Here is a 22,122-nt window from a genome sequence, read left to right as displayed (position 1 = left end):
TATATATACACTCAACCTCAAACAGGGCAGAATACATAAAGTTGCTCCATTTTGTCGTATGGGAAATATGTGCATTAAGAGGATGCAGAAGAGCAAGGGGGAAGACTAGCTCTGACCTACTTTTTTTTTTATTATTTATTCCTTATTTTTATCATATATGTTCTGTGAAATATTAGTAATGCCTGAATATATTTTTTCATAGGCTTTTGAAGATATATATATTGAACAGCGCAAAACTATCAAGACTATGCTGGAATATGCTGACAAAGTTTTTACATATATTTTCATTTTGGAAATGCTTTTAAAATGGGTAGCGTATGGTTTTCAAATATATTTTACTAATGCCTGGTGCTGGCTGGACTTCCTGATTGTTGATGTAAGTACACCGTCTTTAATATTGTAAAATTCACTATAGTAAAGTCCATTATGTTGTAAAAATCATTACTAATAAGTAATCTTCTTATTAACATACAAAAATAATTCACATTGTAGAGTTATACTGCATTAGTAATAGCCTGCAGTGATCTGGATGTGTTATTTAATGTACGTTTATATGCCATAAGGAAAAGGATGGCTGGCCATCAGTTTGTTCATTCTTCATGGTTAATAATTTCATTGCCAGGATGTATCAAACTTAAGATTTTATGAGGAAAATAATTATTTTGATACATGCTATTTTTAATGGACTCTGATAATACTACCTTATTCCTTAGCAAATAATATACTACATAGTGCAAGTTTCTTCTACAAACATTGCAGCTTTGCAAGTGAAACAATACATTTGGTCCAGATTTCATCTGAGTTCTCTGAACTTCATCCCCCAAAACTATCCTGTCATCATTTTTAGTAAAACAGAAAGACAGTGGCTATTTGGTCTAAAAATTAATTAGTTTTAATGGGCTGACAATTAGCAATAGCTAAATCAGCTATGACTTGGCAGGGTTTATGATAGAAGAGAATACAAGGTTTCTTGGCTGCCTTCCCTGCTGTGATATACTTCTGTGCAAAGGCCTTGCTTATGTTGTCAGAAGGGATCAAAGCTGGTTTTACTCCCAGAATATTTTGGTCTCTTGCCTTCACACATTATCTGACCCATTTCATTGGCTGTACATGTCCTCAGTGTGGAACTGAGAGATGGCATCTCAGGGCAAATGTGCATTTATAGTCATTTCTGCCCAAGCTAACCTATATCTTGAGAATAAATACTTTTTCCTTATGAATATGTAACAGAAATGTATTGGATTTATGACTACCAGAGGAAAAAAAAACTAGCTAGATTGGCCCATATCTCAAAATGGAAGACCTCCTCTTTTTTTAACCTGCCCAAGTTAGTGTTGTTGTACCGTTAATCACTAGCTGTGTCCTGAAAATCTGCACTAGAATGGAGCTGTGTGAATGATTTTCTTAAGAGGATGTTAATGCAGAAGACAGATGCTCCCTTCCGGGATTATGTTAAGAATAGATTTTTTTTTTTAGATAAACTACAACTCATGTTTTAATAATTCTTTTTGTAACATAAACCTAAAGAGATTATTCTAAGCCATACTCCATGGTTTCTTAATAATAGTTTAGCCTCAGAGATGCTGTTATCTGAGCAGGCTCTCAGAATTACAAAGAACATCATCATAAATAAAGCAGCTTATTTTGACAAATTTTTACCCATAATTTTTAATTTTATAAACAAAAGCATGACTAAATGAGATTGGAACCTTCTACTTTTGAAGAATTATATTCAATGTTCCAGAAAGCGGTAAAAAAAAGTCTTAGTGTGCCTAAGGCTAATTCAGCAATTCCTTTAGCACCACCAGACACCACTTGAAAGAAATATATGAACTCATCTTCCTATAGAAAAGCAGAGAGTCTACACTGCTTTAACAGGCAGTTTAAAGAGGTGTGATTCAGTGGCATTCTCCCAGTGAGAAGACCAGTGAGCCCTTCTTCATAAGAAGTGACTAACATTAACCAAATTGTTTAATTCCATCCTCTAAAATTATTCAGGAGTAAAAACTGACAGTCCTTTAGGGTTTTGACCTTCAATATCTTACATACCTGAGTCTCTCACTGTGAGAAATAGCCATAGTTGCTCTCAGTGACTGTGACCAAATTAGATTTCAATAATTACACAAAGAAATGGCAATCTTCAGCTCTGTCAGTTGACAGCCATGGCAGATGACTCCTGGTACATCTGGCTACCTCAGTTTAAGACCTTATCATACCATCTCTCTGCCCCACTCTTCTGCTGGATGCAACAATATCTGTAGCTAGGAGCAGATATTTGGGTGGAGTGCCTTATCTACCCAAAATCACAATCTGATAAATTAGTTCAAACACATTTATCAGATAGGATAAGCAATGTTGGAAGTGAGGAGGGCCGTATGCCACTGAGGACCTGGAATCAAATCACGAATATTAGCCACCTCAGCAAGTAACACAGAATTCATATGGATTAAAATTTTGGGCCTAAATAGAAATAAAGTCAATGTGGAGCTGTATGACCAATGATCTGGCTCAGATGGCAACCCTGACCGAAGATCTCAAGCAGGGCTAATTGTGAATGCTATGTTTTGAAACATTTTTTGCAACAGATAGTCCACATTAGAAGATCCATACATAAAAATGTGGACACACAACCCTCTAGTTTTAGGAGATGAATGTAAAAATTCTTTCCACCATTTTGGGTTCATTTTAATTTCTTAAAATTACTGCATCTGCATGCATTCCTGTCTCAAAAGAAATAAATTTATTTATTAGTGTACAGAGATATTTATTTTCTCACCTACTAGCAACAAAACAGGTACAACAGATGACAGAAGTCCAAGCTAAGAAGATTGAGAAAACCAGAACAGTACAGAAGAGCTGTCTATACTTATGCTGTATATACAATAGAATTAATATAATAGAATTCCAAGCAAAACTTTGACTCTCATTTGAACTGTCCTTCAGAGGAAAATGTGTTGTTTACAATAGGTGAAGTATTTCTCTGTGAAATAACTTCAGGTTTATGATGTAAGAGCACTAGCACCATGGTAAGAAAGCTGCAATTAAGTTGAAATGGAAAGCACAGTCGAGGCTGGAGAATGACTTGCAATCAGAACCCAAAATCTGTCAATATACACAGTGCCACACAAGCTACAGGAGCTACAGCTATGTAACTAGCTTGTGTGGAGTCTTGTTTGCGAAAGATAGCTAAGGCACAGTGCTAGTTTGGGGAGAGACGTATAAAATGAAGAAGCCATTAATATGAGTTCAGTTTTGAAAGAGATGTCTTGCTCTCCCAGTGAGAGACTGATTTTTTTAATATATATTTCATAGATTATGAATAATCTGTAAGATGTGCTGTCTTTACACTACAGTTTATTGTCATGTCTGCGTATCTTGTTGATGTGAGTGAATCAATGAATATTCTATTAAAATACAGATAATTTATTTTATTATTTTACAAATATTTTTATTATCATTTATAAATAATATATAAATAAATGTTTGTGGGTTTTTTTTACAGAGATAACAAGACTTCCTGTTATCTCTAAAATATTAAGAGTGGCTAAGGATAAAAAAGAACTCTCACTGTAGAATCACAGGACAAATAAATTGTATTAATGACAATTATTAATAGCAATTAATGACAATAATTAATGTAATGGCAGAAACAATGTCCCTTGTAAGTGAACAGACTTCAGTTACAGACTACAAAAAATAAGATTTTCTTCTTAATATGCTTATAAATCACAGCAAGTTCATTTATAAATTCACCCATTACAGCACTAGAATAAGCCTTTCCTGATATGAATTAACTAAAATACTACTTTCTGTTAGAAAAATTTACATAGCAACATAGTAATGAATAACTGATTTCTATCTGCTCTCAGATTGTGCTTTTGAGACATGATCTTGTAACTCTTGTGTTTGTGATTCACGTAATTGTTCTTTCATAAAATGGGCAAAATCTTACCACCATTATCAGTGTGTGCCTATTTCCGTACAGCCAATTATTTGAAGAACTCTCGAGACTGAGTTACAGAAATGAACATTTGAGGGGGTTTTTGAAAGCCTGAAATATGCCTATGTTCATTCATGTGTCTTCTATGCTTTAGTGGTAGAACTGAATAAAATATGAGTAAGGTATGCTATTTCCCCACTCCCATCTCCAAAACTGCTCAAAGTAAGTAAATTAAATTATTTTGCATTAACACTGTTTAAAATTCAGTTCTATTTAAGAAGCAAATTAATTGCTCCTTCCTGAAGTGGATCGGCTTATAATAAAGTCCCAGTAACGTGAATCAGGAGCTCACTACTGCTGTAGATAATAAAGCACTTACTCTTATAATGCTAGCATCTGTTAGTATCTATCCCATAATATTTTCCTGTATTTAAAAGAGAAAAAGGAATATTGAGAGAGTTGCCAGGCAAGTGAGAAAGTGCCAGCTCTGTCAACATATATTTCATAGATACCCTGGCTATTGTTGCTATGAACTGAGTGTTTGACTTAGAAGAAATATTTATAACAAAACCTAATTAAATGCTACATTATTTAGCATATTATTAGTGATTATAGATATAAATAATATTGCCAGTAGTTAATAAACTATCCTAATGTATTCAGAATTTTAAATTCTTGGAAGGTTGAACCTTAATTAAGCTGCTGAAAGTATGGCTATGTTGTCTTTAAATATTTCTGAAAATTTTATCCTTTACCAGCAGTGTGCTTCCATCTGACTGTTAAACCCTATCCAACTATAATAGACACTTAATAGCATATATTCCTTTTTCAAATGTGCCTTCATATGACCTCTTGCCTTTCCAGCAAGTATGAAAATTGTGGGGTGCGGCATCCAATGTCACTGTAAGCAAGAACGGTGTTTTTCCTTTTGTCACTGTTGATCTTTCTGTTTACTGAATCTGTATTCTTTTTTTTAAAAAGTGTAGAACAATTTTAATAATATTTTTTCTGTATTTTTATAGGTCTCATTGGTTAGTTTAATAGCCAATGCTTTGGGCTATTCTGAACTTGGTGCCATTAAATCCCTTCGGACATTAAGAGCTTTAAGACCTTTAAGAGCCTTGTCACGATTTGAAGGAATGAGGGTGAGATAAAATGAATGAGTCTGATTGAATGTATGCATACAAAAATTAATGCAGAAGTGTAACACTCATGCCTTCTGCAAAGAACTCCAGAATGGGAATGCATGCAAAAAAGTGTGTGAAAAAAGGCCTTCCAACATGTCCTTATACACAAGATGTGTACAGCTCACATTTGGAGATTAGACCTTGAGCTCATTAAATTTGCCTGCTCACTGCTGCATAGTTGTGCTATCCCAGGTCCCTGACTTAAAATTTCCATCAATTTGTGGACCTACAGAGAAAAGTAAAAGGGCATAAGAAATTTTAAAACAGAGGGTTGGGTTTTTCTCTAGTTTAGCGGGGAACTTTATTTTATAAATTTCTGTAGCTAACTTCTATCCTCTGTTAGTTTGTCAGTGGTTCAGGATGGAACAGGATTAGCTGGAAAACAAAACAAAACAAAACAAAACAAAACAAAACAAAACAAAACAAAACAAAACAAACGGTGAAGAAGCTGACAACAGTGACACACCAGAAACCAAAGTCTCCCTGTGGTTCCCTGTCTACCTGCCTGGGGAAAAATATCCCACAATAAATGCTGTAATATTAGGGAAAGGATCTCTGAACAGATACCTGAAATAAGGAAGCGGTTAGAAGTATAGAAGGGAAGAGATGGGAAATAATTTTCTCAGCTAGTATCCTTTACTTCATAGGTATGCATCTGCTGCCATCTTACCTCTCCTATGCAGCTAAATTCTTCCTGTTGAGGAAATTATTATTTTCATATTCTTCCAAACCCCAGTCCCATCCCCCCCATCCAAAACTATTACAAGCTGTCTGCTGAAAATGCAGACTATGCCATTTCCTGGAAAACCGATGCATAAAAAATTAACAAGGTAATGTTATGGAGAAATATCGTTTTAATCTTTCACCTCAAGATACCCAGGTGCTGCAATACAGGTTTATAGTTTGGTCATAGGTCTTAGGTTTCCAAATAGAATGTGCTTCCTGTCTGGGTTGATGCTGCTGATATTCTGAAGGTGGCCATGCTAGCCAGCATAGGGAAGTGTGTCCTGTGGCACATTGCCATCACCTCTATGTTTTTGTGATTTGCATCGCAAACAACACATAAGTCCCTGTGTAATAAATGGGCAAAACCTCTATTGATCTTAGACTACTTTCAGCCAAATTAGTGAACTGAAAAATACTACTATTTTCAAAACCATACACAAAAAACTACTGCAGTCTCTGCTGCTTCGGCACAAAATTATTGTCGGAATATCTGCAGCTTTCTTTTAGTGCAATCACAATAAGAAAGTAAAAGAAAATTTTTGTCGAGGGATTTCAGCTGATCTTTTACTGCCACTTGCCCATATAGAGTAGTTCAATTGTATTAAATGCAGCCAATTAAAAAAACCTCCTAACAGATAAGTGTAAGAGCAACTATAGTGAGCCAGGCAATTTGAAACCAAGGCTTCTAGCAGATGCTGTTAATAAAAACTAAATAAGATGTGCTTAATTATGTTACATTGTATGTAGATGCTAAAATACACTGGTGCCGATATATACGTAAAGTTTCTGAGAATAAAATAATCGGTAATGATAGTTTTAAAATCAGACATTTTTATTCAGTCTTCCACATCATCATTCTTTGATCTTTTTCTGGTTTATTTTCTATTTATAGATTTTGATTTGTATTGTTGGAATTTAACATTTATTTCTCTCTTTTTCTCTAGAGCACTCAAATTCTAAGAATCCATCTTGCTACTAACAGGTTTTCTTTTGCTTTTGGAGTTTTTTTCAGACTTTTGCATTGTCTTGGTTTCCATATAATTTTATTTCTTGCTTTTTGCAAACTCATTAGTGTTTTTATTGAACCTTAAATAATGTTTCCCCCTTACATTTTGAAGGTAATATTTTAACTGTCCATTCCATTTCAATACTGTTTTAACATTTCTAAAATATTTTTATTTTTCTGTTCATAAACTAAGCGGCTATTTTGTCTAATTTGTACACTAGGTGGTTGTAAATGCCCTTGTAGGAGCAATTCCATCTATCATGAATGTATTGCTGGTATGTCTTATATTTTGGCTCATCTTCAGCATCATGGGAGTAAATCTGTTTGCTGGCAAATTCTATCACTGTGTCAACACCACAACTGGTGAGATGTTTGATGTCAGTGATGTCAACAATTATACTCAGTGTGAAGAGCTCATAAAAAACAATCGAAGTGCCCGATGGAAAAATGTGAAAGTAAACTTTGATAACGTAGGAGCTGGATATCTTGCTCTGCTTCAAGTAGTAAGTAAATTTATATATTTTCTTTTTGCTCTTTGCAAAGAAGTCTAGGAAAAATGGGCAAGCTGAGGCTGTTAAGTAGTGGAATAATTTCTTCATAGCAATGATGTACAGCTTACACAACTCAATTGCATTGTGACCTGTAATTGTTGTGTTAATGATAGTAGAGTAACTTTCCATTCCAAGGCTAGGGAATCCATTCTCATCATGATAATAATGTGAAAATAGTAAGTGAACAGGTACAAGAATCTTTTTAGTGGTGCACAATATAAACTTCAGGAATGCATTTCATTAGTCTTGCTATGGCGGAGAAGGCTCATAGTTCCCTCTAATTATTAAAAAGGTCTCTCCTTTATGAGCTCAGTTCTCTTGTAAGACAGGAGGGCAGACAGCAACTTAAAAGAGGCCAGACACCCTAACTGACTGTCTGGTCTGAAACGAGCAACTTCCACCAATGCCTCCCACATAATCTGTTCCTGGGTATCATTACACATCCACAGCAACATCTTTCACAGTCAAAATCCATTAATCTAGGCACTTTTGGCACTATGAAATAATTTTCCTTTTGTCAACAGCCTGGTCAAGGTAGAGGGGACTCTTTTCAATGTCTATGCTCATTTAAGGAACCAGTTCATAAGTTAGATGGTAAAAATAAAAATTTATCAACCTGGTGTTTGCAGTGCAGATATTTGTTTAATAGGAGCTTGATTTCAAGATCTGGAAGTGAGTTGAGGGAAAGGAATCATAAATAATGCAAGATCTGAGATCGGGGCACCCAATGTTTCATGTAGCATGGAGACAATTCTTTATCATCATAATACTTGTGTAAGAGTTCTGAAATCCTCTGAGAGAAGTAGGAGCTGTCCATGGGAAGAATATGGATAGTTACTGATAGACAGATCCTAATTGAGTAGTAGGTCTGATTAATCATGTAACACTTTCTCTTGATGTTTGCAGATAAACACTAATTGCTACTAAAATAAATGTGTTTCATTAAGAAGTACCTGAAACTAGAAAGACATTAAATTGTGGGTAAAATAGGAAAATGTAAAATACTTATCACAAAAAAAGATTTACAACTACCATATTGCATTAACGCTTGTTAAAGTCATTATCATATTCTAAATAAATATTATGTTACTTGTGAAGTATTAGATGTTACTGTATTGCATGGCATATTCATTATATTAATTACTGCTACTTAGACAAATTCTGTAAATTGTATTTTGCCTTCAAGTCCTTTTCCTGTGCACTGTGATATAGAAACGTCTTTGTTCTAGGTACCAGGCATACCTTTTACTTATGCCAGAGGAGTAAAGGCCTTAGCTTTTTACAGGCTCCTTGGCTTAGCATGGAGCTTCTGATTGCTGATAACTGACCCAAAACACAAGCAAGAAAGCAAGCAGTTATGCTTAGATGATTGAGCTCTGTCAAATCGCTTGTCTATAACTTGACATACAGCTTCACTGTATGAAAAGATGTCAGAAATGTCACAGGAGTGTTACTGCTCTGGCATCACCAAGTTATCTAAGAATTATATTCTTGTCCCTTCTATCCCAGAGCAGGTCAGTATTCCTAGATGACCCTGATTCCCAAATTAACTACCTGGCTTAAAATGTTTTGCCTCTAAAGGCAATGTGACTCTCATGTGCTGAGTAGTAGTACTGAATGATGATTGTAATTCTCTGTCTTCAGATCTCATTGCTAACCCTGTACTAGAGATTAAAGTAAGCCATCTTATTACCAATACTTGCCTCTGAAGATGTATAAGGAAAACTTCTAGTCTCTTGAAGCTGTGTCTGAATGTCATTCATGTCACCCATCCAGAAACTGTTGGTCTTTAATTACTACATCACTACTGTGGACCTTTCGTTCTTCTCTTTCTTTATTTCTTTTTATTCTGATTTTTCATTATTTTCCTTTTCAGATATTCCCTTCTGCCCTTTACTTTTCCTGCAGAGGTTAAGGGATCCTTGAGCATGTATCATGTCACCTCCTCAGCTGACTGTCTCCATTAACATTCTCACAGAATCATAGAATGGTAGGGGTTGGAAAGCACCTCTGGAGATCGTCTTTTCCAACCCCCGTGCTTGAGCAGGGACACCCAGAGCAGGGGGCACAGGACTACATCCAAGCATGTTTTGAATGTGTCCAGGGAAGGAGACTCCACAACCTCCCTGGGCAGCCTGTGTCACTGCTCTGGCACCCTCACAGGAAAGAAGTTTTTTCTCATGGTTAGCTGGAACTTCCTGTGTTCCAACTTGTGCCCCCGTTGCCCCATGTCCTGTCATTGGGCACTACTGAAGAGTCCAGCCCCATCCTCTTGACACCCACCCTTTAGTTATTTATAAGCATTGATGAGATTCCCTCTCAGTCTTCTCTTTTCCAGGCTGAACAAACCCAAGTCTCTCAGCCCTTCCTCATAAGGGAGATACTCCAGTCCATTGGTCATCTTGGTAGCTCTCCGCTGGACTTGCTCAAGCAGTTCCCTGTCCTTCTTAAACTGGGGGGCCCAAAACTGGACACAGTACTCCAAACATGGTCTCGCTAGGGCAGAGCAAAGGGGGAGGATAACCTACATCAACCTGCTGGCCACACCCCTTTTAGTGCAGCACAGGATATTGTTGGCCTTCTTGGCCACAAGGGCACAGTGCTGGCTCATGGTCAACTCGTTGTCCTTGTCATCCACCAGCACTCCCAGGTCCTTCTCAACAGAGCCGCTTTCCAGTAGTTCAGCCCCCAGCCTGTACCGGTGCATGGGGTTGTTCCTCCCCACATGCAGGACCTTGCATTTGTTGTGCAACAGTTGTCTCCAGCCCGTCCAGGTCTCGCTGGATGGCAGCACAGCCTTCCAGCCTATCAGTCACTCCTCCCAGCTTGGTATCATCAGCGACCTTCCTGAGGTTACACTCTGTCCCTTCATCCAGGTCATTAATGAATATGTAGAACAGAACTGGACCCGGTACAGACCCCTGGGGAACACCACTAGTGACAGGCCTCCATCCAGACTCTGCTCCGTTGATCACAACCCTCTGAGTTCTGTTGTTGAGCCAGTTCTCTGACCACCTCACTGTCCGCTCATCCAACCCACACTTCTTAGCTTGCCTGTGAGGATGTTATAGGAGACAGCGTCAAACGCCTTACTGAAGTCAAGATAGACGATGTCCACTGCCCTCCCTTCATTGACCCAGCCAGTCACGCCACCATAGAAGGCTATCAGGTTGGTCAAGCATGAGCTTCCCTTGGTGAATCCATGTTGACTGTTTCTGATAACCTTTTCCTCCACATGCCTGGAGATGACCTCCAGGATGAACTGCTCCATCACCTTTCCAGGGATGGAGGTGAGGCTGACTGGCCTATAGTTCCCCAGATCCTCCTTCTTGCCCTTTTTGAAGATGGGCATGGCATTTACTTTCCTCCAGTCCTCGGGCACCTATCCTGTCCTCCATGACCTTTCAAAGATGATGAAGAGTGGCTCAGCAAGATCATTTGCCAACTCCCTCAGCACTCGTGGGTGCATCCCATCAGGGCCTATGGATTTGTAAGGATCCAGTTTGCATAGGTGATCTTTGACCCAATTCGATGGCAAGCCTTCCTTTCTCCAGATTTGTCCTCTCTTCTCTGGGGGCTGAGATGCCTGAGGGCCAGCCTTAGCAGTAAAGACTGAAGCAAAGAAGGCATTCAGTAACTCTGCCTTCTCTGCATCCTGCATCGCCAGGGCGCCTCCTTGTTCAGCAGTGGGCCCACTGTATCCGCAGTCTTCCTTTTGCTGCTGATGTATTTGAAGAAGCCCTTCTTGTTTTCTTTGACATCCCTTGCCAGATTTAATTCCAAGTGGGCCTTGGCCTTCCTTGTCGCATCTCTGCATACCCTGACAACATTCCTATATTCCTCCCAAGTGGCCAGTGCCTTTTTCCACATACTGTGCACCTCCCGCTTCCATTTGAATTTCTCTAGAAGCTCTTTGCTCGTCCATGCGGGTCTCCTGGCTCCTCTGCCTGACTTCTTCCTCCTGGGGATGCACCAGTCTTGAGCTTGGAGGAAGTGGTCCTTGAATATTGACCAGCTTTCTTGGACCCCCTTGCCTTCCAGAGCCCTATCCCATGGGATTTCTCCTAGCAGGTCTTTGAAGAGGCCAGAGTTGGCCCTCTTGAAGTCCAAGGTTGTAATCTGACTTTTCGCCCTGTTTCTACCACACAGGATCGTGAACTCCACCATCTTGTGGTCACTGCAGCCAAGGCTACCCCCAACTGTCACATCCACAACAAGTCCTTCGTTGTTCGTTCCACTTCCTGGTTCTCCTTCCACTTTTTTGTATTTATTGCTCTTATCAAACTCTGCTCCTCTTCTAATGGTGCTATGCAAAGTGCACCAAATAGCTGTCAATTGTCAACTGAGCCAGAGGATCTATGAAGCCTGGCTCCAAGCATACCTTCTTAGTAAATCTGTATTGCACTGCAAGTTTCAAGAGGATGTGAACACTCCTGGAGTGCAAATTTTCTGCAGTGAAAACTAGCAGCTGTACCAAACTACCAGAGCTCACTTCTGGCAACCACAGATGTAAATATACTCCTTGGGATAGTTCCTCTCCTGAATCTCCTCAGGAGAGATGCTTTTTATCTCTTCATTTCATAGGCTTTTTTAGCTCTTTTTTTTCTCTTTTTTTCTTTCTTTTCTCTTTTTTTTTCTTTAGCTTCTTTTTTTCTGGCGAAGCTTGGAAAATCTGGCTAGTGAGCAGGCACTCACACCTTAAACTATCATGCCACAACAAACCCTTGATGTTCCTCTGAAAGTGGACATTCCATGTCCATGAAAATCACCTCCTTAGACCAATGATGGCAGCTCTTTTTTTACTCTTTATTCTACCCAGACAAAGTCTCTATAGGAACTCAGCCCAAAGTTTTAAAAAAGTTAATCACAGCTCTTTCACAGTTCACTTTTTGGTCCTCTGTAAATCTTATCCCTCAAGAACCAATGTATATTTTTAAAATGAGCAGAGTCCATTCCTTTTATTTATGTGGGATTAAAACATTTCTAAAAATACCATGACAGTTTAGCCATAGCAAAGTCATTCATAAGCATGTTGGTATCTGTCCAGAAATTGCATTGCTGACTCCAATTTATGCTGTAAACTTGATAAAATGTCTGTCACCATGAGTGATTCTAGTAGATTCTACCTGAACATCTTCAGCATTAATGTCAATCTGAGTCTACCATTCTTCATCTGCAAAGTAAGTATCTGCAGCTCCAAACACACTGTGCCCTGGCTGAGACCTTCAGACCCTGATTTTTAATATTTTTTGAATACCTTAAAAAAAATTGTCAAAAAACTAGTATTATTGTGAAAAATATTTAATTATGCCTGTGTTATTAGATGTGGTTTATACATTTAGATTGATTTTATTAAAAGTCAGGGTCCAAATGCTGTGACCTAGTTATTTTCCACATTATGAATTTATATAGGAAGATAAACAACTGTATTTTATTTCTAGGCTACTTTCAAAGGATGGATGGATATTATGTATGCTGCTGTTGATTCACGAGATGTAAGTGTAAGGCTTGGTTATATTCTGATATATGTACAGAATATAGAATTTAAATAGCTACACATACAATAATACTAAGATTTATAATCAGCACCAATACATATTCATTCCAGATACATTTAATCTAGAAAGGAACTTTTATGTAACTTCATGAATCTTAGAATTTGTAGTGGAAATAATTAATCCCACTTCTTTCTGTTTAGCCAAATAAATTAAAGTAACTTAACTTCTTTTGCAAAAGCTAACGTTAATGAAAGAAATAAGATGTCTTTAACCACTTCCTTTGGTAATAATGAGTATGAATTAATTTAAGATTATATAATGTAATTATTATATATTGAATATATTAATCTTGTTTTATAATTTGTAACTGTACATTTCATTTTTTCTTTAGGTTGAGCACTTATGTTATCTAGCTATTTAAGTGCAATTAGATTTTAAGGTTGACAATTGAATTTTCTCAGGATTAGAATTTTAACTTGGTTACAAAACTAAAACTATGTTTACCTTGTACAAAAACGTGCAACACAGATGCCTGAACTAGTTCTATACAACCTAGGTTAGAGTCACATTAATGATATCCAACATCACACAGTGATGTTTGTCTCCCAGAGTAACATATTCTGTTTCATTGACTTCAGCATTTCTACACTCTAGCACATTGTGCGCTAGAGGTGCAGGAGTTGAGATGTATTATCTAGAAGAACTGAGATATTAACAAAATCCTCCTTAGAAATTTGCATCAATTTAACGGATTTCACAAAACATATACTCACTAGAAATTTATTGAAAGCATCCGTTCTGGACGTAACACTCATGTAAGACCAAAAGAGTTCCAGAGAGATTTAGGTAATAGTGAAATTGATTGATTCTGTTGCATGACAATATACTGAACACAATAAAAAATACTTAGATTTGTGGTGTTAAAATTTTAAGTATGACTGCTCTTAATCCCACATTGCTTCTTCCATCTATAGAAGGAACTTTGTGTATATGTACATTCATAAACATATCTGAGTGCATATTTACTTTAAAATTCCAAATGAGTAATCATTCTTTCAGCTTCCAGTTCTCCAAATATTGATTGGAACGGACATGTTGGGTCTTTTTAGTAACTGAGTGCAGTTTAAGCTTTTTTAGCTGAGATAGCATATACCTATTCATAAATTATATACATTATTTTTTACATCTACCATTCTCATGGGTAATTAAATTTATAATATCTTGCAGGTAGAAGATCAACCTAAGTATGAGGACAACTTGTATATGTATCTTTATTTTGTCATCTTTATCATATTTGGATCATTCTTTACCTTGAACCTTTTCATTGGTGTCATTATAGACAACTTCAACCAACAAAAAAAGAAGATAAGTATTTGTTTCCATAGTGCTATAAATTATTAGCTGTAATTAATTAATAACTGATTTATGTAAAGCTAATAAAAATTTAAAGTTATTTCAAGTCCTTGAATAAAAATGTCTCTTTTTTTTTACATCATCTGTGTTAAATCTGTGGATGTGATATAACCTTTACATTTCAGCATTTCGACAAGCAAAGAGGGACAAATCATCGGTTGGTTCATAATAATTTGCGAATTGAGTGAGCTAAAATGCAAGAGTAAAAAGGGACTGTGCATTATTCTTTTGATTAGATGCAATATTGTCTGCCATGGAAGAGTTTCTTTTAAAATTAACTTTAAAGAATTAAGATAAATTAATTTTAATTACTCTTATAGACTGTTGACACTTGATGAAGATACAATATGGCACTGTGTTCATACAATAGATAATAGTTCTGCAAACTGATTGAACAGGGGGTTAAGAGTAAGTCCAATAGAACTCATATGAATAGGCTTAAAGATACAAGTAAAAATGTGTACAAAAGAGCTCTATTTTTCTAACACTTTCGTAAGAAACGAGTTGAGCTGCTTAGACACAAATAAAAAAATCTACAATTTATTAGCAATAGTAAAGCAAAGGTATAAAAGCAAGGATATTTTTTCAGTATACATTTAACATACGGGTATGTTTAAAATAATCATACTGATAATGCATGTAGTTTTATTTAAAATAACTTTAAAAATACAAATAATTACATTTAAAATATTTTGAATGCTCACGATTCTTAACCTTCCACTGCCAAAAAGACCTAGAATGTCAGGATCATTCTAAATCTTTGTATGCTGTGAAAAAGCATTTTCATATGATTTGCTTTTATCCAATTACCAAATAAAAAGCAGCAGTACCAAAAAGAATCCACAGTAAAAGTCAGTTGTGACCTGCAGAAATTTTTCCTTGTGAAAATATTCTTTAGCTTCTTAAGAGAGTCATAAACACATCTGGGACTTCTTCCTCAATTTCTGTCACTTATGCCCTGCTTTGGGCTTTGATATCCAATTTAGCAAACAGTAACTCTGACATTTTGTTTCACAATTTATACTGAAATTCAGTCGGTTGCATATCTGACTGGCAGCATTTGCATCTGCAAACAAAGGCTAATTTAAGTTAGTCAAGGTTCCAGTGCTGGTTTAATTAATAATTTGCTATGGCATGATTTGGATTACTGTTCTTAAGTCTGTGTCAAAGGTGATTATTTTTTTTTGCTGTCATTAAAACCCACAGATTAGACCCAAATACTCTCTCTTGACACAACTTGTCCCTCAAAGTTACCCCACTTCTAGAGTTGGCTAAACTGTAATCCTAAAAGCCTGTCTAGAATTTAGGGCATATAAGGCACCAGTCAGGCGCCTCTGCACTAAGCATATCCTAATCAGCAAGTTATTTAACAGCATCAGTATAGATGATCAGATCAGAACCATTTTAGCCATATCTACAAAAGTGAGCAAGAAGACACCGGAAAATCTCAACCGTCAGCCTGACAACACACCAGTAAGGGGAATTTTTGTGTGTTAGGAATGCCTATGAACATCCACACCATAAATACATAAAAAATCACTTTTGTATATAAATCAAATATAAAAGTAATATTATATTACAGAGAGAGATACTGTAGTTAAGTGTTGTATGTGTAGACATGATAGTAATTAGTTTTGATATTATTTCTTTACTTTGGAGGTCAGGATATATTTATGACAGAAGAGCAGAAGAAATATTACAATGCAATGAAAAAACTGGGATCCAAAAAGCCACAGAAACCTATACCGAGGCCAGTGGTAAGAGTGATATGATTTCAATACCCCCATATTAAATACTCATTTGGGAATATGTTTTTAGCCAACAAGAGGAGGTTATATGTCTGGAAAGGTAATATTTTTTTCCATTTATTTTCTTGTAAAGGCAAATTTGTCCATTTTTTTTTTCAATTCAGTGGACTAGATCATTCGTGTTTCGTTTAAAAACATACACTCTGAAGTATGAGCTGTAGGACTGAATAAGGTTAATGTGGTAAATTTCATCATTCTTTACCTAAGTCCTAGAAAAGTATGGCTGACTGGATCATTTATTGATTCCTGTTACCCACTGATAAACTTCATTTTCCATTTTTTCTCCTCCCAGAGAATTTGAAGGAAATGGGGATGCACTGGCCCTTGCTGCTGAAGACAGAAGGGGGCAGTGGTCGCCTAATGTGAAAAAGACAGACAGATGCAGATAATCTTACAGAAAAAAAGAATGCCCTAGGGAGTAAAGCATAAACTAGGATAAATTTGTCTCTAAGAAACTACTCTGCTATTTACTGAATTCCAACAACGTTTGGAAAAAAATACTATACTTGTTGCACCTGATGCGCTGAGTGGTTAAAAATAGTCTTTTTAAGGAGATACATATGACAATAAACATTCAGCTAAGTACTAAAGGAAAACTAGGATATTGCAGCCATGGTGTGTTTGAGACATGCAACTTCAGCAGTCCAATGATCTCACCAAGTACAAGCAGTTTAATGAAGACAGAGACATCTCTGGGGGTTAGTACTCTAAAACCAGCTAAGAATATAGATAAGAAAAATAGTTTCTATTTGGCTGTTACTCTTGCTGGGTATCAAGTTATACCACCTTTTTACACCAATAATATAGATTTTCAATGTTATTACTATTATTATTGCATTGTTCCCCTTCCCATCCCTTCAGCCAACAGTGGTACATTTCCTGATCTGCTCCGACAAGATAAGACACAAGCCAGCAAGGGTTTGGTGAATATTAACAGATGTATTGTGAATGGGTCTTGCTCTGCAATCCTAAATCTTCTAGGGACTTGCTTTCCCATGTGGCATTTGTAAAGACAAATATTTCCAGAGTATAAACTGTATTCCATCTTTGCTTTTGCAGAACAAATTCCAAGGCATGGTCTTTGATTTTGTAACCAAACAAGTATTTGACATCAGCATCATGATACTCATTTGCCTTAACATGGTCACAATGATGGTGGAAACAGATGACCAGAGTAAAGAAATGGAAACAATTTTATCCCGGATTAACCTTGTGTTCATCATCCTTTTCACTGGAGAATGTGTCCTGAAACTGATTTCACTTCGCCATTACTACTTCACTATAGGCTGGAATATTTTTGATTTTGTGGTAGTGATTCTCTCCATAGTAGGTAAGAACAATTCCCTTTCTTGAAAGAACAAGTGGAAGGAAAAGGGAACATTTGTTTCAAGAATGTTATGATACTGAATATGAAATTCTCTGTTTCCTATGACTTACATGTAGATTCAGATCTTCATACTTTATAGCATACAATATATGAAATGTTGCGTATAAGATTTTTATCTCTCCCGTTACATTCACTGTCATCTTCCACATCAAAAGACATAAAGGAAGTATTTGCCACGTTACATTAACATATAAAAAGGAATGGTTAGTGGTATATGCAAACTAACCACAAATTTGCTTTCAGTACTAAAACTGAAAACTATGTAGAGGGGGTGAGATTTTTAATTGCTTTTCCTAACTAAGGTCTTGGTCAATATTTATATTTCTGCCAACTAAAAGCTAATGACTTTCCAAGGTGCAAATAAGTTCTGTAACAAAACTTAAGGAATGATACCCTTGAGAGAGGCTGTGCTGATACAGTGCCGGTCCTCAGGTAAAACAATTAAAAAAATCACTAATTTGCAGAAATTAAGTGAAGATAGTCTTCCATAAAAGACAGTGGTAATAGGCTGAGCTTCAAGAACCAATTATATCTAAGACAGAAACTTCTCTTTCCAGGCTTTTTTAGGAATAACTGAAAGCTTAGACAGACACTAGCTACCTTGAAGTAGTCATCTTCTTTCTTTTACTTATGCCCCTTCTCCCAGATAGCACTTCAACATAAGGAAGGTGTTTTCACCTTAATAACAGATTTCAATAAAATGTAGTTACTTGTATGATGTTTTGCTATAATACAGACTCCCTATACTGATTGTTTTGGAGACAGCAATAAATAAATCTTTCTATAGCTAATGAATGAATAAATTTAAAATTTTATTTTAAATATTCACTTTTTTTCTCTAGGTATGTTCTTAGCTGAGATGATTGAGAAATACTTTGTATCCCCCACACTATTCAGAGTCATCCGACTTGCCAGAATCGGTCGAATCCTGCGTCTCATTAAAGGCGCTAAGGGAATCCGCACTCTGCTTTTTGCTTTGATGATGTCTCTTCCTGCTTTGTTCAACATTGGTCTGCTGCTGTTCCTGGTCATGTTTATCTATGCGATATTTGGCATGTCCAACTTTGCCTATGTTAAGAGGGAAGTTGGTATAGATGACATGTTCAACTTTGAAACGTTTGGCAACAGCATGATCTGCCTATTTCAAATTACCACATCGGCTGGCTGGGACGGTTTGCTAGCCCCAATTCTTAACAGTGGGGAGCCGGACTGTGACCCCCTTAAAGACCACCCTGGGAGCTCCGTGAAAGGTGACTGTGGCAACCCTTCAGTTGGGATTTTCTTCTTTGTCAGCTACATTATCATATCATTCCTGGTAGTGGTGAACATGTACATTGCTGTGATTTTGGAGAACTTCAGTGTTGCTACTGAGGAAAGCGCTGAACCCTTGAGTGAGGATGACTTTGAGATGTTCTATGAAGTCTGGGAGAAGTTTGATCCCGATGCAACACAATTCATAGAATACAGTAAACTATCAGATTTTGCAGCTTCGCTAGATCCTCCTCTTCTTATAGCAAAACCAAACAAAGTCCAGCTTATTGCAATGGATCTGCCCATGGTAAGCGGTGACAGAATTCACTGCCTTGACATCTTGTTTGCTTTCACAAAGCGTGTTTTGGGGGAAAGTGGGGAGATGGACGCCCTCAGAATACAGATGGAAGATCGGTTTATGGCAGCCAATCCTTCCAAAGTCTCCTATGAACCGATTACAACCACATTAAAACGAAAACAGGAGGAAGTGTCTGCTGTCATTATTCAGCGTGCTTACAGGCATTACCTTTTAAGGCAAAAAGTTAAAAAGGTATCCAGTATATATAAGAGAAATAAAAACAAAGAAGGAGATGGACCAGTTATAAAAGAGATAATTATTGATAAACTAAATGGGAACTCCACTCCAGAAAAAACAGATGAGAGTTCTTCTACAACCTCCCCACCTTCTTATGACAGTGTCACAAAGCCAGAAAAAGAAAAATATGAAAAAGATAAAGCAGAAAAGAACTACAAAGGTAAAGATGTCAGGGAAAACAAAAAATAAAGATCTAAGAATTCTGCTGTGGGACAACTTGTTTACAGCCTTTGAGAATGAAGCATCACCTGGACTCCTGCAGGAGGTTTATGCCAAACTGACAGTTTTTACACATATATATGTGTGTGTGTGTGTGCGCGCGCGTGTGTGTGTGCGTATATATACATTATATATATACTTAAGGTCAGTGCCTATAACAAAACAGTGAACCTTCATCATCAAACTGTGACTCTGTGAATCAGGGTAACAAACTTGACAAGAGGTTACTGTTTTCACTACAGCTGACACTGCTAAGAATGAGGGGAAAAATGGCTCCACAGATAACACGGAGCATGAAATGAGTGCAAAGCGATCCTTTTTTGTGTTTCACATACTGCAAAACACATAGAACAGTAATTCTCTTCACTGTTTGTAATGCAACTGCTACATTTGTCATATTTTTACAAAATCAGTATTAGTGTATTTATCATTTTTTAATTCACCAGTTGTTTACTATTATATGTGACTATTTTTGTAATAGGTTTTATGTTGGGGAAAGAGGTATGAGGACCAGGTGTTCTACTCTCAGATTCTCTATAATGTACAGCTAGAAGTGATTTGCATAGGCATGCTGCACTTGTCAATCACACGTAAATAAAAATATGACATTGCACAAACCTAAAGATTTTAAGAACTTCCATGTTTCATGGTTGCTCTTAAATTTGAAGCATTCTAACTACTTGTATGGCTGCATCCAGATTTTGTGCGCCCAGATTAATGTGCCTGGAAAGTCTCTTCTAATTTACAGGAATCTGCAACGACTTATTTTTATGCAAATCATGAAACATGAACAAGTTCTTGTTTTTGTTAAAATAGTCACAGCTTAAAAAATATTGTGCAGTTTCTGCACTGGAAAAATAGCTTCACCAAAATATACCTGGGAGTCCTTTCATTTTCTTTTTTTTTAAACAGCTCAACTTTTTGCCTAGACCGTTCTTTAGTTACTATCTTCTCTCATTATGGCCAACATCCAATCAATCAATAAAATACCCTTTTCCATGTAAATATTAACGCTATACTGTTGTGCATATTTGAGCATAGTATTAAATGGCTTTGCCACATTGAATTGCATCAGATACGTACCACAGTATGGGTAATTTGCAAAAGCTCAACAGGACATGCTGTATTCTGTGTTGTTATAGGTAGTTTGGAGAGTATCACTGACGCATGTCAATGCTTTTGCTGCTGTATCTTGCTCCTTCCACTGTCCACAGTCTCCACTATAGGAAGCCATGTGTCAGTGGTCAAGTGAATCAAATTGTCCAACCAGACCTCATTCTTTCAAATCATTAAGCAATAGTTTGCAGCTATTTATGAGCTTCTTTAGTTTTGCATTTTAAATTTGAAGTGGCTACTATATGGTGTAGAATCAGACTGTACAGGCCATATTGCAAACTGTTTAACCTGTTGGAAATGTGGTTAGCATATATAAATAATGTAAAGAAATACCGTTTGGCAAGTTTTGTATATAAGAAAAGTGTCTTCAAGTTTAGATCACTGTTTCTTATATTTCTTTCCTCATTCACTTGGCTTACTTTCTAACCATGGTAATTTCAAACTGGCATCATCACACTATGAGAAAAAAAGTGAGTATTTGTAGACTATCTTGTTTTAATATTATATTTGCATATATTTCGATGTGAAGTAAATTGTGTAAATCTGGAACCCAGCTTGTTTCCAAATAGTTATATCTGATAACAGGACATAGCAAGGAAAGTATTAGCGGAACGTGCGAATTTCTAGCGCTGTTTGCATCAGAAATTCCAAGATAGTCTCATTGTTCATCAAATCCTTGCTATCTTGCAGTGTCTGTTTACATAGCCTATTCTTATTCTTTTTGAATCACGCTGCACTAGACTTGTACAAATAGGATCTGCAATATTTCCCAAGAACAAAATGGCACATTTGTATAATCAAAGACATCAGGACATTTGTGTTTCATACACAAGCTTACATTAAATGTGGAATCTTTCTTTTACAAATGCTTTTGACTTGTAATGTGTTGGTGAAATGCATGCAGGAAACTGTTATCATAAACAACGTAAACAATATTACAAATGAGCCAAAAAATAAATATTTCATTTTTTATTGTATTTATTTTTCTTTGTCTCTGTCCTTTTGTTGGTTAAAGCGAGATAAAAACTGGCTTTGGTACAAATAAACAATGCTTTCTTTATCACTGGAGCTAAATACCTTATTCTTCACCTTTTAAGTTTTTTTATGTAAAACAATTTTAAAAAAAAAAATCTAAGAACTTTGACCACACCCCATTGATTTTTACTTCTTTTTCACCAGCATACTGTCTGGGGATTACACAGGACATCTACACATTCTGCCCCAAAACCTTTCTGTCAACCCTCAAGAGCCTTTCTGAACCATGAAGGCACTGCTCATTATCTAAGGTATTGTTTTAGGTTGCCGCATTACTGCTACCAAAGCTGCCTTCGCTTTACAACACTTAAATATGCAAAATCACTCTCCAGCAAAGTTTGTCTGTTTGGTCCTGTATAATGTCCAGCTAGAGGGCTCATTGCAAACAGA

The 22,122-nt window shown here is 36.6% G+C and overlaps 1 protein-coding gene across 1 annotated transcript in view; it reads left to right on the top strand.

Annotated features, from left to right (window-relative positions):
- LOC142057402 (sodium channel protein type 2 subunit alpha-like) overlaps positions 1–21,674 on the top strand; it is an 80,648-nt gene extending 58,974 nt beyond the window's left edge. The window contains exons 22-29 of the mRNA XM_075093337.1: positions 203–376; positions 4,963–5,085; positions 7,081–7,362; positions 12,852–12,905; positions 14,136–14,273; positions 15,974–16,078; positions 17,189–17,459; positions 18,359–21,674. Of these exons, the coding sequence (XP_074949438.1) occupies positions 203–376; positions 4,963–5,085; positions 7,081–7,362; positions 12,852–12,905; positions 14,136–14,273; positions 15,974–16,078; positions 17,189–17,459; positions 18,359–19,551 (2,340 nt within the window). The 3' untranslated portion in view covers positions 19,552–21,674. The remainder of the gene's footprint in view (positions 1–202; positions 377–4,962; positions 5,086–7,080; positions 7,363–12,851; positions 12,906–14,135; positions 14,274–15,973; positions 16,079–17,188; positions 17,460–18,358) is intronic.
- The last annotated feature ends 448 nt before the right edge of the window (positions 21,675–22,122 follow it).

Source organism: Phalacrocorax aristotelis, chromosome 5, assembly GCF_949628215.1.
Source record: "Phalacrocorax aristotelis chromosome 5, bGulAri2.1, whole genome shotgun sequence".
Classification (NCBI taxonomy): Eukaryota; Metazoa; Chordata; class Aves; order Suliformes; family Phalacrocoracidae; genus Phalacrocorax; species Phalacrocorax aristotelis.
This window is presented reverse-complemented; position numbering and strand designations above follow the sequence as displayed.